A 14,190-nucleotide genomic window follows, 5' to 3' on the forward strand; every position below is an offset into this window, starting at 1 on the left:
GCTGCGCCCAGGCGGAGTTTTTCAGCGGAGTCGCGGTAGCTTACACAAACGTGTTTCCGAGCGGGTTCCGAATCGACGACGGTGGCTGACCAAAGGAATGGCCAGGGGCGGCATGGGGTACGTGGTGCAGCCCCCCCCCCCAATACCAAACATGGCATCGCCGGCAATGGGGAGGGGGGCACGCTGCTCTGGCTCAAGCTCAACAGCTCGCGCTTCGGGAAGTGCATTGGGGGTTCCCGCCAGCCTGCTGCAAAAAATTATATTCTACACAAGAGCCTACTTACCCGTCTGCTGCCGACTGCTGCCTCTCCTCTCTCTTCCTCTCTCTCTCTCTCTCCCTCCCTCCCTCCCTCCTCCTCCTTCTCTACTCGCCTCGCCTCGCCTCGCCTCGCCTCCCAAGAGTCGCATCATTGTACACCCTCATCTCCTCCCTCCACCTCCCTCTCATATATACAGACATATACCCTAGTGCTGTATACGCACTGTCTGTCCCTCCTTCAGTACCAATTGCTGTATCTGTTGCTAGTGCTCTCCTCCCGGCACCGCAACTCACACACCCTTGGAAACCCCCATTAGTATTGGAAGCATTTGCTTTTCGGCCATTATCGCCACCGATACAACGCCTGTAATCTACTAATACTCTGTTCGGATCCTCCCACCGCGACAGCAGCTGGTAGAAACACAGTGTGTAAAGGAACAAAGTCCAACCAAAAAAAAAGTCGGCATACCCTGGTCCTGTTTTTCGCTCTTGGACCGACGTTGGGTACACCGAAGATCTACGACACTAACAAGGCCGAAGCTCCAGCTTTGCCCTTATCCAGCGGAAAATTGCCCGGTCGCTTGCCGAACTGCACCCAAACTTTCCCCTCCCAAACCCTCCCACCTCTACACTAATCCCTCCCCCAGTGCATGGGATTACCAGCAACCAACATGGCCGGCGCTGCTCAGAACGGAGTCAATGGGGATGCTAATGGCGCCCCGAGCTCCTACGCCGCCCAGTTCGATCTTGCTCCGCACTTCATTGGCGGTAACAACCTCAGCGTAGCCTCGCCCGGCAAGGTCAAGGACTTTGTCACGGCGCACGATGGTCACACAGTCATTACCAATGTAAGAAAAATCCCCTCGAGCGAGAGAAGACATTTGGCCTAGTTGGGTGTTTCGGGCGCTGACGCTGACCTTGTTGCACAGGTTCTCATTGCGAACAACGGTATCGCCGCAGTCAAAGAGATCCGCTCGGTGCGGAAATGGGCATACGAGACGTTTGGCGATGAACGGGCAATCCAATTCACCGTCATGGCTACACCTGAGGATCTGCAGGCCAACGCAGAGTACATCCGCATGGCAGACCAATACGTCGAGGTGAGTGCTGCCCGCCCGTGCGAGTGGCGAACTTGCGACGAGAGACGTGCATGGCTAACGCGCACATGCAGGTACCCGGCGGAACTAACAACAACAACTACGCCAACGTCGAGCTCATTGTCGATGTAGCGGAGCGGATGAACGTCCACGCCGTGTGGGCCGGATGGTGCGTACTTGCAGCGTTCAATTGAGAAGATGACGCGGGGCTCGTGGCTAACATGGTTGCAGGGGACACGCCTCGGAGAACCCCAAGCTGCCCGAATCGCTCGCCGCCTCGCCCAAGAAGATTGTCTTCATTGGCCCCCCCGGATCTGCCATGCGCTCGCTTGGTGACAAGATCTCGTCCACAATCGTCGCACAACACGCAGGAGTGCCATGTATTCCGTGGTCGGGAACGGGCGTCGACGAGGTCCAGGTGGACAGCCAGGGCATCGTCACAGTCGAAGACTCGGTCTACGAAAAGGGCTGCACCAAGACATGGCAGGAGGGCCTCGAAAAGGCCAAGGCCATTGGCTTCCCCGTCATGGTCAAGGCCTCGGAAGGTGGTGGTGGCAAGGGTATCCGAAAGGTCGAGCGCGAGGAAGACTTTGAGCTGCTGTACAAGGCGGCTGCCTCTGAGATTCCCGGATCGCCCATCTTCATCATGAAGCTGGCGGGCAGCGCGCGCCACTTGGAAGTCCAGCTGCTGGCTGACCAATATGGCAACAACATCTCGCTGTTCGGACGTGACTGTTCGGTGCAGCGACGACACCAGAAGATCATTGAGGAGGCACCGGTAACAGTTGCTGGCTCAAAGACCTTCCAGGAGATGGAAAAGGCCGCCGTTTCGCTCGGAAGGCTCGTCGGATACGTCTCTGCGGGTACGGTCGAGTACCTCTACTCGCACGCCGACGACAAGTTCTACTTCCTTGAGCTGAACCCTCGTCTCCAAGTCGAGCACCCAACCACTGAAATGGTCACGGGCGTGAACCTCCCAGCCGCCCAGCTCCAGATTGCCATGGGTCTCCCCCTGCACCGCATCCGCGACATTCGTCTGCTCTACGGCGCTGACCCCCACACCAGCTCCGTCATTGACTTTGACTTCTCCACCGAGGGCAGCGCAAAGAGCCAGCGACGACCCACTCCCAAGGGCCACTGCACGGCTTGCCGTATCACCTCCGAGGATCCCGATGAGGGCTTCAAGCCATCCGGTGGTACCATCCACGACCTCAACTTCAGGAGTAGCTCCAACGTCTGGGGTTACTTCTCCGTCAGCTCGGCTGGTGGTATCCACAGCTTCTCCGACTCGCAGTTTGGTCACATCTTCGCTTACGGCGAGAACCGACAGGCATCGCGAAAGCACATGGTTGTCGCGCTCAAGGAATTGAGCATTCGCGGTGACTTCCGCACAACGGTTGAGTACCTCATCAAGCTACTTGAGACGCCTGCTTTTGAGGAAAACACCATCACAACTGGCTGGCTCGACGAGCTCATCTCCAAGAGGCTGACTGCCGAGCGACCCGACACCATGATTGCCATCATTTGCGGTGCTGTCACAAAGGCCCATGCTGCGAGCGAGGCATGCATCAGCGAGTACACCAACAGTCTGCAAAAGGGTCAGGTGCCGTCAAAGGATGTGCTCAAGACTGTCTTCCCTATCGACTTCATCTACGAAGGCCACCGATACAAGTTCACCGCTACCAAGTCGACCATCGACAGCTTCACTCTGTTCATCAACGGAACAAAGTGCTCAGTCGGTGTTAGGGCGCTCGCCGACGGCGGTCTTTTGATTCTACTCAGCGGAAAGTCGCACAGCGTCTACTGGAAGGAAGAGGTTGGCGCTACTCGTCTCTCCGTCGATGGCAAGACGTGCCTTCTCGAGCAGGAGAACGACCCCACTCAACTGCGAACCCCGTCGCCCGGTAAGCTGGTTAGGTTCCTTGTTGAGAACGGCGAGCACGTTGACAAGGGCCAACCCTTTGCTGAGGTTGAGGTCATGAAGATGTACATGCCTTTGATCGCCCAGGAGGCCGGTATGGTCAACCTGATTAAGCAGCCAGGAGCTACTCTCGAAGCTGGTGACATTCTCGGTGTTCTAGCTTTGGATGACCCGTCCAAGGTCAAGACTGCCCAGAACTTTACTGGCCAGCTGCCTGACCTGGGTGCCCCTCAAGTGCCTGGAGCCAAGCCACCGCAGCGATTCGTCTACCTGTACTACATCCTCGAGAATATCTTCCAGGGCTTCGACAACCAGGTCATCATGCAAAGCACGCTCAAGGAGCTTGTGGAGGTTCTCAGGGACCCCGAGCTGCCATATGGCGAGTGGAACGCCCAGGCTTCTGCTCTGCACGCCCGTATGCCGCAGAAGCTTGATGCTACCTTCTCCCAGATCGTCGACAAGGCACACAGCCGAAACCTCGAGTTCCCCAGCAAGGCTCTCAACAAGGCTTTCCAGAAGTTTGTTGAGGAGAACGTCGCCAAGGGCGATGTTGCGCTCCTCAAGACTGCGCTGCAGCCTCTTGCCGATGTCATCAACCGCTACTCGGAGGGCCTTAAGGCGCACGAGTACAGCGTCATGATCAAGCTGCTCGAGCTGTACTGGACCACCGAGTCGCTCTTCTCTTCGCGCACTTCGCGTGATGAGGAAGTCATTCTCAAGCTCCGTGACGAGAACCGTGACAACATCACGAGCGTCGTGCAGACTGTCCTGTCCCACACCAGAGTTGGCGCTAAGAACAACCTTGTTATCGCCATCCTTGACCTTTACCGCCCTAACAAGCCCGGTGTCGGCAACATTGCCAAGTACTTCAAGGACATTCTGAAGAAGCTTACCGAGCTGGAGTCTAGGCAGACTGCCAAGGTCTCCCTCAAGGCTCGTGAGGTCCTGATTCAGTGCGCCATGCCCTCGCTTGAGGAGCGTACTGCACAGATGGAGCACATCCTGCGTTCTTCAGTCGTCGAGTCTCGCTACGGCGAGAGCGGATGGGACCACCGTGAGCCCAACTTCGACGTCATCAAGGAGGTTGTTGACTCGAGGTACACCGTCTTCGATGTGTTGACCCAGTTCTTCGTCCACACCGACCCATGGGTCTCTCTTGCTGCCCTCGAGGTATACACCCGCCGCGCTTACCGTGCGTACCAGCTCCAGAACATCAACTACCACAACGAGGGCGAGCAGCAGTGCTTCCTGTCCTGGGACTTTATCCTCCGCAAAGTCGGTGAGGCCGAATATGGCCTGGCTGTTGAGCCTTCGGAGCCTGGCACCCCAAGCACCCCTGGATTTGAACGTCCTCCTCGCATCCAGTCTCTTAGCGACATGACCGCATGGCAAAACCGCTTCGAGGGCGAGCCCACCAGGAAGGGTGTTGTCGTGCCCGTCGACTTCATTGACGATGCTGATGAGCTCATCAGCAAGGCTTTGGACATCTTCCCCAACGTTGGTGGCAAGGAGAAGAAGGGCGGTGCTAGGCTGAGGGAGGGCCTGACTATGAAGCGCACCCCTACTACCGGTGTCAGCGAGCCCAAGCACAGTGACGAGCTCACTGGCGTGCTCAATGTTGCTGTTCGCGACATTGAGGGCTACGACGACAAGGAGATTCTCGACCGCATTCTGCCCATTGTCGAAGACTTCAAGGGCGAGCTTCTGTCGCGCCGCATTCGCCGCATCTCGTTCATCTGCGGTCACAAGGACGGAACCTACCCAGGCTACTACACTTTCCGTGGTCCCACCTACGAGGAAGATGCCAGTATCCGTCACGTCGAGCCTGCTCTTGCCTTCCAGCTTGAGCTCGGCAGACTGTCCAAGTTCCACATCAAGCCTGTCTTCACTGAGAACCGCAATGTCCACATTTACGAGGCCATTGGCAAGGGTGCTGAGAGTGACAAGCGCTACTTCTTGAGGGCCGTTGTTCGATCAGGCCGTCTCCGGGAGGAGATTCCTACCGCCGAGTACATGATCTCCGAGACGGACAGGTTGATGACGGACATTCTGGATGCTCTGGAGATTGTTGGCACTTCGCAGGCCGACATGAACCACATCTTCATCAACTTCTCGCACGTCTTCCCTCTTAACCCCACCGAGATCGAGGAGGCTATTGGCGGCTTCTTGGAGCGCTTCGGTCGACGACTCTGGCGTCTCCGCGTCACTGGCGCTGAGATTCGCATCAACGTCACTGACCCACAGACGGGCATTCCTTACCCGCTCCGTGTCATCATCACCAACACCTCTGGATACGTCATCCAGGTCGAGATGTACGCTGAGCGCAAGTCTGAGAAGGCTGGCAAGTGGCTCTTCCACAGCATTGGCGGAACCAACAAGATTGGCGCGCTTCACCTGCAGCCAGTCTCTACTCCTTACCCCACCAAGGGTGCCCTTCAGCCCAAGAGGTACAAGGCCCACCTCATGGGTACTCAGTACGTCTACGACTTCCCAGAGCTCTTCCGTCAAGCCACCGAGAACAGCTGGATCGAGGCGATCAAGAAGCACCCCCATCTCCGCGACACACAACCGGCCAAGGGAGAATGCCTCGAGTCCTACGAGCTGGTGCTTGATGACACCGACAATCTTGCTGAGGTCAACCGCGACCCCGGCCAGAACAACATCGGTATGGTCGGTTGGATCGTGACTGCCAAGACACCTGAATACCCCCGTGGCCGTCGCTTCATCATCATTGCCAACGACATCACCTTCAAGATTGGTTCATTCGGACCCGCGGAAGACAAATTCTTCCACAAGTGCTCTGAGCTCGCTCGGTCGCTCGGCATTCCCCGAGTCTACCTGTCTGCCAACTCTGGTGCTCGTATTGGTCTTGCTGAGGAACTCATTCCTCACTTCTCGGTCGCGTGGAAGGACGCCAACAAGCCCGAGGCCGGCTTCGAGTACCTCTACTTGACGCCCGAGAAGTACGAGCACTTTGTTGATGGCAAGCGCAACGATGTCATCTGCGAGGAGATTGAGGACAATGGCGAAAAGCGCTTCAAGATCACCACCATCATTGGTGCCGAGGACGGTCTCGGTGTTGAGTCTCTCCGTGGCTCTGGTCTTATCGCTGGTGAGACTTCGCGGGCTTACGAGGACATCTTCACCATCACCTTGGTCACTTGCCGCTCAGTTGGTATGTATTCACATTGCAATTTCTACGACGCTTTACTAACACTCGATAGGTATCGGTGCTTACCTCGTCCGCCTCGGTCAGCGTGCCATCCAGATCGAGGGTCAGCCAATTATCCTCACTGGTGCTCAGGCCATCAACAAGCTGCTTGGTCGTGAGGTTTACACCTCTAACCTCCAGCTTGGTGGTACCCAGATCATGTACCGCAATGGTGTGTCGCACGCAACTGCCGATGACGACTTCGAGGGTGTCTCCAAGATTGTCAAGTGGCTGTCTTACGTGCCTGACAAGAAGGGCAACCCTGTGCCCATCTCTCCTTCGGCCGACAGCTGGGACCGCGACATCACCTACTACCCTCCTGGCAAGTCTGCTTACGACGTCAGGCACCTCATTGCTGGAAAGGAGGACGAGGATGGCTTCCAATCTGGTCTTTTCGATCGCGGCTCGTTCGAGGAGACTCTTGGTGGCTGGGCTAAGACTGTTGTTGTCGGCCGTGCTCGCCTTGGTGGCATCCCTATCGGTGTCATTGCTGTCGAGACCCGCTCGGTCGAGAACGTCACGCCTGCTGACCCCGCCAACCCAGACTCTATTGAGCAAGTCACGTCCGAGGCTGGCGGTGTCTGGTACCCCAACTCTGCGTTCAAGACTGCTCAGGCTATCAAGGACTTCAACAACGGTGAGGAATTGCCGTTGATGATCCTTGCCAACTGGCGTGGTTTCTCTGGTGGTCAGCGCGACATGTACAACGAAGTCCTCAAGTACGGTTCGTACATTGTCGATGGTTTAGTCAAGTACCAGCAGCCTGTCTTTGTGTACATTCCTCCTTTCGGCGAGCTGCGTGGTGGATCATGGGTCGTTGTCGATCCCACCATCAACCCCCAGTTCATGGAAATGTATGCCGACGAAGACTCTCGCGGTGGTGTTCTCGAGCCCGAGGGTATTGTCGGTATCAAGTACCGCAAGGAGCGTCAACTCGACACCATGGCCCGCAACGACCCCATCTACGGTGCTCTCAAGCGCAAGTTGAACGACAAGGACACACCCGAGTCTGAGCTCCAGGAGATCAAGACCCAGATGACTCAGCGTGAGAAGCTGCTCCTGCCCATCTACGGCCAGATTGCTATCCAGTTTGCCGATCTCCACGACCGTGCTGGCCGTATGCAAGCCAAGGGCGTCATCCGCAAGGGACTCCGCTGGCAAAACGCCCGCCGCTTCTTCTACTGGCGTCTTCGCCGCCGTCTCAACGAGGAGTACATGATCAAGAAGTTCGCCGCCGCTGCCTCGCCATCACTCGAGAACCCCATGGCCGACGCAGCCACCCGTGCTCGTGGCTTCGAGATGTTGAAGCACCTGTCCAACATCTCCAACTGGGAGCAAGATGACCAGAGCGCGGCGACATGGTACGAGGAGAACAGGCCACTCGTCAACGAGAAGATTGAGCAACTCAAGAGTGACGGCATTGCGACGGAGATTGCACAGCTCATGAGTAAGGACCGCGAAGGTGGCTTGAAGGGTGTGATGAGCTTGCTCAGCACGCTGCCTACAAGCGAGAAGGAAGAGGTGCTCAAGATGTTGAGCAAGGCGTAATCCAACGTCTTATGCATTTACGCTTTTCATTCGTTCATGGCATGGCGTGGCATGAGATGGTATGTATACTTTTTTTTCGGTATGGGGTGGAAACTATTGGGAGGATGACCGTGTGTAACTTTAGCGTATACCGCGCAAGATTTTTTTTGTAATTTTCTCTTCTCACTATCAACCAGTGAGTAGAGGAACAAAGCGAGTAAGTAGAAAGCTCTTTTTTTTTATAAAAAAATCACATGGATAGGGAGAAAAAAGCTGTGTTGGGAGGCACATGCTCTTTTTCCTGGTCCTGTGCAGTTCAACATATGTAGCAGAATTCTACTCTTTTTTATTTTTACAATATCTGCGGTTTTGTATCTGCCTTGCGGGTGTGGTTGTGACTGACTAGGAAATTGTGATGATATTATTGATGATGATGATGATAATGGTTAAGATCGGTTGCACTGGCTGGTCTACCCAAGTCCTCAATCCCGAGAGACAGCCAGAGCAAAACATCCTTCTCATACCAGTCTCCTCTATCAGCTGTGCCAAACAGCCCAATGATGCTCGCTCCATTTGCGACACAAAGTGCAAGTGCAAGTGTAAGTTGTATGCTAGCTTGCAAAAGCACGCGCGCATCGTTCGTCTTACTTTGTACATACCCACCGACCTACTACCTATGCCTTGGGCACTCCACCTTTTTGGGAGGGGCGCTGCGGGGTTCCACAACAACAACAACAACAACAACAAGACAAGTGCAAGTGCAAGTGCAAGTGCAAGTGCAAGCGTGTGTTACGTCATTCCGCAGCCGTCGCCATGCAGAAAGAAAACACACACACACACACACACACGCGCGCGCGTGCGCATACACGGATAAATACATGGCCACGCAAGTGTCAAAAGGGTTGTCTGATGCTGTTTCGCGAGTAAGTAGTGAGGCGGGAAGAAGAAGAAGAAGAGGGGTACAAGGGTAGGAAGGAAGGAGGGGTAAAGCTGAGTTGGACTGGGGGGAATAATAAAGCAGCGAGGTGGTGGTGGTGGTGGTGGTGGGGTATTGGGTTACTTTTAGTAAATTCTTAGCCCTTTTTTTGATTTTTGTTTTTCTGTTGGATGGGGGGGGGTTCTAGTTTTTTTCTTTCCTTCTTTCTTTCTTTCTCGACACACACACACACACGCACGCACACACGCACACACGCACACACGCACACACGTCTCTCCGTCTCAAAACTCCGGTAACACAAGACAAGACAAAAGTCACTCTTAAGAGAGAGAGAAAAAAACCCCCCCCCCTCACCTTACCCGCATTGACGAGCCGAGCCTGCTTTTGCTTGAAAGAAAGAGTTTTATCTTGCAGAGAGAGAGAGAGAGAGAGAGAGAGAGAGAAAGCTTATTCTTTTTTTTGTTCTGCTTCTTCCTGTCTAAACGAGAGAAAAAAAACTTGCAAAAATGGTCTACACAATCGTCGTGCACCTCGTCGCCAAGGACGATGCAGACTGCATTTCCAAGCTGAGTGCGAAGCTCGTCGAAGCCAGCCAGGTGTATTCCAAGGATAAAGAGACGTTGAGCTGGTTCGTCATGCAGGACACGGCGGATAAGCGCAAGTTTTGCATTGTGGAGCGGTACGTGCAGGAGAGTGTAAGTTTTGGCTTGTTTTTTTTTACTTTCCCCCATTTGTTTTTTTACGGTTCTTGGATAATCGGTGCGGATGCAATGGTGGTGGTGGTGGTGGTGGTGTGGGATGACACTACGACTAATTCCACACCACACCACCCTACCTACCTACCTACCTACCTACTCAAACCCTCCCCCCACCCCCCTCCACGCGCAACCAACAGCATCAACAACACAGAATTCCAAACATACTAACGCCTTTCCCCCCCTTCTTCCAAAAAAAACAGTCCCAGCAATACCACCTCAACAATCCTTACTGGAAAACTTTCGATCCTTACGTCATCCCTCTGCTCGCCGAGCCTATGGATCTCAGGCGCTTCGAGGAACTCGATACAAGTGTTCCTGCGGCCCAATAGCCAAGGTGCGCGATTTACCATCAAGACGGATGTTCAGATGAGAAATGTGCCTCGGCGAGATATATATGAACAAGTGGAAAATACGGGTTGCGTGAGGAGGATTTTGTCGTTTTCAAGTGTTGTTGGAACTGAGTTTTTGTGAGTGGGGAGTTGAGAGAGATTGAGAATGGTTTGGTTTTAGGTAATTAAAAAAACATTTGAATTGAGCAAGTGCCATGGCATCAACACCACAAGACTATTGTCATCTATTCAACTACCCCGAACGAAAGAAAGAAAGAAAGAAAGAAAGAAAGAAAGAAAGAAAGAAAGAAAGAAAGAAAAAACGATTAAAAGCACAAGAATTCATACTTAGGAACCACGCCTGCTTGTTTATATGTCGTGTGCCCTTGCCTTTTCATGAATTACATGTATGTGTATACGATCAACTCCCCCGCCACCAAAAAAAAGAAAGAAACAACGGAGACTCCAAAAGACCGAAAAAAAAACCGACAAAAACAAAAAAATCTTAAACTCGTATTACCGGGAATGTCGTACCAAAAAAAAACAAGTCTTCGTTTATTGCGTCAAAGCCCTCAGACCTTGTAATACCAAGCCAAACATGATGCCTCTGGCGACTCTGGGTTCCTGTAGACAGTCAAAGACTTTACCCAAGGCCTCGCCGCTGGCGGCCTGGCCCATGACGCTAGTAAGGGCCTGCGGTATTCCTCTTTCGACAAGGAGTCTCCTTGCCTTGATTCTAAGCTTCTCCTTATCCTCATCTGACAATTGTGCAGACCAGTTCTCGCGCTCGTCCTTGGTCGGCATGGCGTTCTCGCGGACCTTGCGGATGTGGTATGCGAGGCCGGCGTCGGACGTGTTGCCGTCGAGGACGGTGGTTTGCAAGAGGGAGGTAATGGAGGAGAGCTGTGGGTTTCCTGGACGAAGGAGGTAGGTTTTTGCGGCGTTGAGTAGGGTGCGGCGGAGTGTCCAGGCGGAGGATAGCGTGTAGAGTTCGTTTATGACTGCGAAGAAGAGTTCGATTACGACGGTGGTTTCGGTTTCGGAGAGAGGTGTGTATGCGGGGGCTGTGCGGGACTTGAGTGCGGATTTTGTGGGGGATGATGCGGTGAGGGATGTGGTAGAGGTACGGCGGGGAATAGAAGGCACCGAGTCCATGGATGTGCGGGATGGCTTTCGGTTGTGCATGAGATCTGTGGGGTTGCCTGGTGTGTTGTAGTCGTCTGAGATCTCGCTGGGCATGGGCGGGAGATTCAGAATTTGGTCTCCGCCCATCATGGGGCTGAGCTCTTCAACCTTGTGCGTACTTGGCGCCCGGCTGTTGCTTCTTGAGCCATATCTCGATGACCTGCCAGAGCGTTTACCATCTCCATCAGGGTTGGAAGAGGGTCGCCGTTCCATTGGAGCTTCCCGTGCCGGTTGCTGATCAATAACAGGAGAATTTGGATCACGCACTGACTCCATGGATGCGCGTTTATTTGCTAGAGACAAGGTGCTTTCTGATCGAATGTGTGTGGGTAGCTCTGAGACTATCGATTCCGCCCTGTTCTGTCGTGTCTGAATAGGTGCTGTCGAAGTTGAAGTTGAAGTCCGACTGAGGGCAGGGCTTCCAGAGGTCGTAGTGTTGTTGGTAGTATTGATGACCGAGTCCCGATTCTTTCTTCCTCCCAATGGCGCTGCCACACTGCTCAAAACCCCAGTGACTCCACCGAAAAGCGCCTTACCGCCACCAGCAACCTCCTTGGGTGCCTTCGTCAGTGCCCCCAGCATACCTTTGCCTACTGTGTCAAAGGTTTGGCCAGCCCAGTTCATACCAGGGAAGCCACTGCCGGGAGTCTTCCCAGAGCCAAGCTCTTTGTCTAAAAACCGCTTCATACCCTCGCTTTCAGCAAGCGGCTGGTACTGCACAGCATGGTTGAGATAGCGCTCGAGTTCTCCACGCAGAGATGCTTTGGTATGGCCTTTCCAGCCTGGCAATGAGGGATGTGCTTCGGTGAAGCCAACGGTCCCGGTAATTGTTGCTATGCGGCGCATGACTTCGTGTAGAGTCTCAAACTCGCTGTATTTTCGTGCTGTCATCCAACCCGTGTGGTGGCTGGATTTCGGCTCGATTTGAATCAAGTATTCGGCGGTTGGTTTGCTCTTGATATTGCCCTTTTCTCCAGGCATGCTATCGTCAAAGATTGACATTGTGCTATTATACAATGTCAACGGAGGCGGCCTCTCAGCAGTTGGTGGGTTATCCATAAGGGCTGTTGGTCCTTGGGGTAGCGCAAGCTGGTCGAAGCTTGTAAAAGCCTTTTTGGTCTCCTCTTCCTTTACAGACTCGTCCACAGACTTTGTTGGAGACAACGGTGTGATGCCTGAACTTGATGCAGCTGAGAGACCTGAAATGCCCAAGTCTGTGGCCTCAATGTCGGCATGTGCGTCACTCTCTGAAGAAGATGGGGTGACGATGCCTTGAGTGGTGCTTTCGGACTGGTCGTCATTCAGCGTCGAAGTGGATGCGCTCTGCTTTTGCTGCTCCTGGAGTCGTCTGGCATCCTCCTCAGCAATCATCTGGCTCAAGATCCGGGCTTCCCGCATAGCATCGTCCATGGCTTCCTGGGCTTTACTCATGACACGTTTGTGCTCCTTCTTTTCAGCTATGGCCGCTGCATCGCGACTATCTAGTCCCTTTCCTGCATCCATTGTGCCACTTTGCAGCTGTCCCGAGGAGCCCTCGACGCCTGCGTCAATGGCATTCAGAAGCTCGGGTTCGCCTGCTTCCAATAGATAGACGATCCATCCGTTGATCGACTCTGGCTTGGAACAGCTCACAACCAATGTTTCTAGAACCAGCTTGGCCAATATTTGGTGCAAAAAGATACGTGCTGGCATGCAATTGTACGTCTTGGGCTCCAGGTAGTTCTGCAGTATGTCTTCGGCAGCGATACTGAACTGCTTCATCTGGTAATCTGGATCGAGGATGTTGGCGAGGGTGCTGTCCCGCTTCATCTTGAGGTATATGTCGACTGCTTCGGTGGGGGCATCGCCGGGCGAGGTTTGTATGGCAGTGGCAATCTCTTGGAGCAGTATAATGATAAAGGACGAGGAACGCGTCACAAAGTCAACCAAGTTGTCGGCTGGTCTTTTACGGGAGAGGTGCGCAGACGTGGAGAGTATAAAGGCGGTCAAGGTCTGGCGGCACGAGTCTGGGAAAGACTCCTCGCTGGGCAGTAGGGGCGAGTACCACTCCCTGCGGTGTATTAGACAAGTATCTAAAGACTACACAGAGGACATACTTGACATAGTCACGAATGACTGCATCCGTCAGCTCCGTCAGCGCCGCGGCCGTCTCTGGCTTGAAATCGGAGTAGTCGAGCCTCTTGCCCGAGTACAGTTGCACATTGAGGTCGTAGCTGTCATGCTGCTGCGTCTTGTCGTCGTGGGCCTGCGAGTTCCGCCAGTCGAGGACGCGCTGGGCTATGTCAGCGCCCAGCTCGCGCTTCCTGGCGTCAGCACCCTTTCCCTGTGTGCTCAGGCTCTGGCCGTGGTGGCCCTCCCATGTTGCGTGCAGAACTACGCCGCCCACCACGCCTATGAGAACCAAACCGACGCGGCCTAGTATGAGATAGGTGCCCGCGCCCAGTCCAGCGAGGCAGGCCCCGAGGGTTTCATTGCTGGCGGTTGCCAAGAAGTGCAATGCGCGATCGGTAAGCGCCTTGACGTCGAGCGGAGGCGGATTAGGCTCGCCCGTGGTGTTGGAATCTGCCTTGGGGTTATCCAGGCCTGTCACGCCGGTGCCATGGCGTGGCGAGTCAGCGCCATGGCGATGTTCGAGTGCGGAGTTGGGCGGGCTTGTGGGTGCTTCAACGGCGTCGCTGTTGGTCATGGTGGCTGGATGTTCGCAAACATCGGGCTTTTAAGAGCTGGGAGATGTCCTGGCCTGCTGTGAAGCATGGTCCAGCGCGATAGACGGAATTTGTGGCGTCCCCAGGCGGCGGATACTTGCCTTGGCCGTTTCACAGATGCCGCCCTGATGATCGCAGAGGCCGCAAAATAGTAACGCCGACGCCGCTCGAGGCGTCGTTGGGTGGGTACCTCTTCTGCACGTACAAATTGCAAACCCCAGCCTGCCCCTCTCCCACAAGCAAAACCCGGCCCATCCTTTT

General features: G+C 54.4%; 3 protein-coding genes across 3 annotated transcripts; 2 read left to right on the forward strand and 1 right to left on the reverse strand.

Annotated features, from left to right (window-relative positions):
• The first annotated feature begins 918 nt into the window (after positions 1-918).
• SETTUDRAFT_136604 (uncharacterized protein) lies at positions 919-8,336 on the forward strand. Its single transcript, XM_008029039.1, has 5 exons — positions 919-1,107; positions 1,189-1,359; positions 1,431-1,525; positions 1,588-6,452; positions 6,502-8,336. The coding sequence occupies exons 1-5, from the start codon at positions 931-933 to the stop codon at positions 8,034-8,036; spliced, it is 6,843 nt and encodes a 2,280-aa protein (XP_008027230.1). The 5' UTR covers positions 919-930; the 3' UTR covers positions 8,037-8,336.
• An 893-nt stretch (positions 8,337-9,229) lies between these two features.
• On the forward strand, positions 9,230-10,268 carry SETTUDRAFT_163532 (uncharacterized protein). The gene is made up of 2 exons (XM_008029040.1): positions 9,230-9,647; positions 9,911-10,268. The coding sequence occupies exons 1-2, from the start codon at positions 9,459-9,461 to the stop codon at positions 10,037-10,039; spliced, it is 318 nt and encodes a 105-aa protein (XP_008027231.1). The 5' UTR covers positions 9,230-9,458; the 3' UTR covers positions 10,040-10,268.
• Positions 10,269-10,594: 326 nt separating this feature from the next.
• Positions 10,595-13,910, reverse strand: SETTUDRAFT_171729 (uncharacterized protein; the record flags this gene model as incomplete). The annotated part of the gene is made up of 3 exons (XM_008029041.1): positions 10,595-13,274; positions 13,321-13,766; positions 13,815-13,910. The coding sequence occupies 3 exons, from the start codon at positions 13,908-13,910 to the stop codon at positions 10,595-10,597; spliced, it is 3,222 nt and encodes a 1,073-aa protein (XP_008027232.1).
• Between the last annotated feature and the right edge of the window lie 280 nt (positions 13,911-14,190).

This window comes from Exserohilum turcica (assembly GCF_000359705.1).
Source record: "Exserohilum turcica Et28A unplaced genomic scaffold SETTUscaffold_3, whole genome shotgun sequence".
NCBI lineage: Eukaryota > Fungi > Ascomycota > Dothideomycetes > Pleosporales > Pleosporaceae > Exserohilum > Exserohilum turcicum.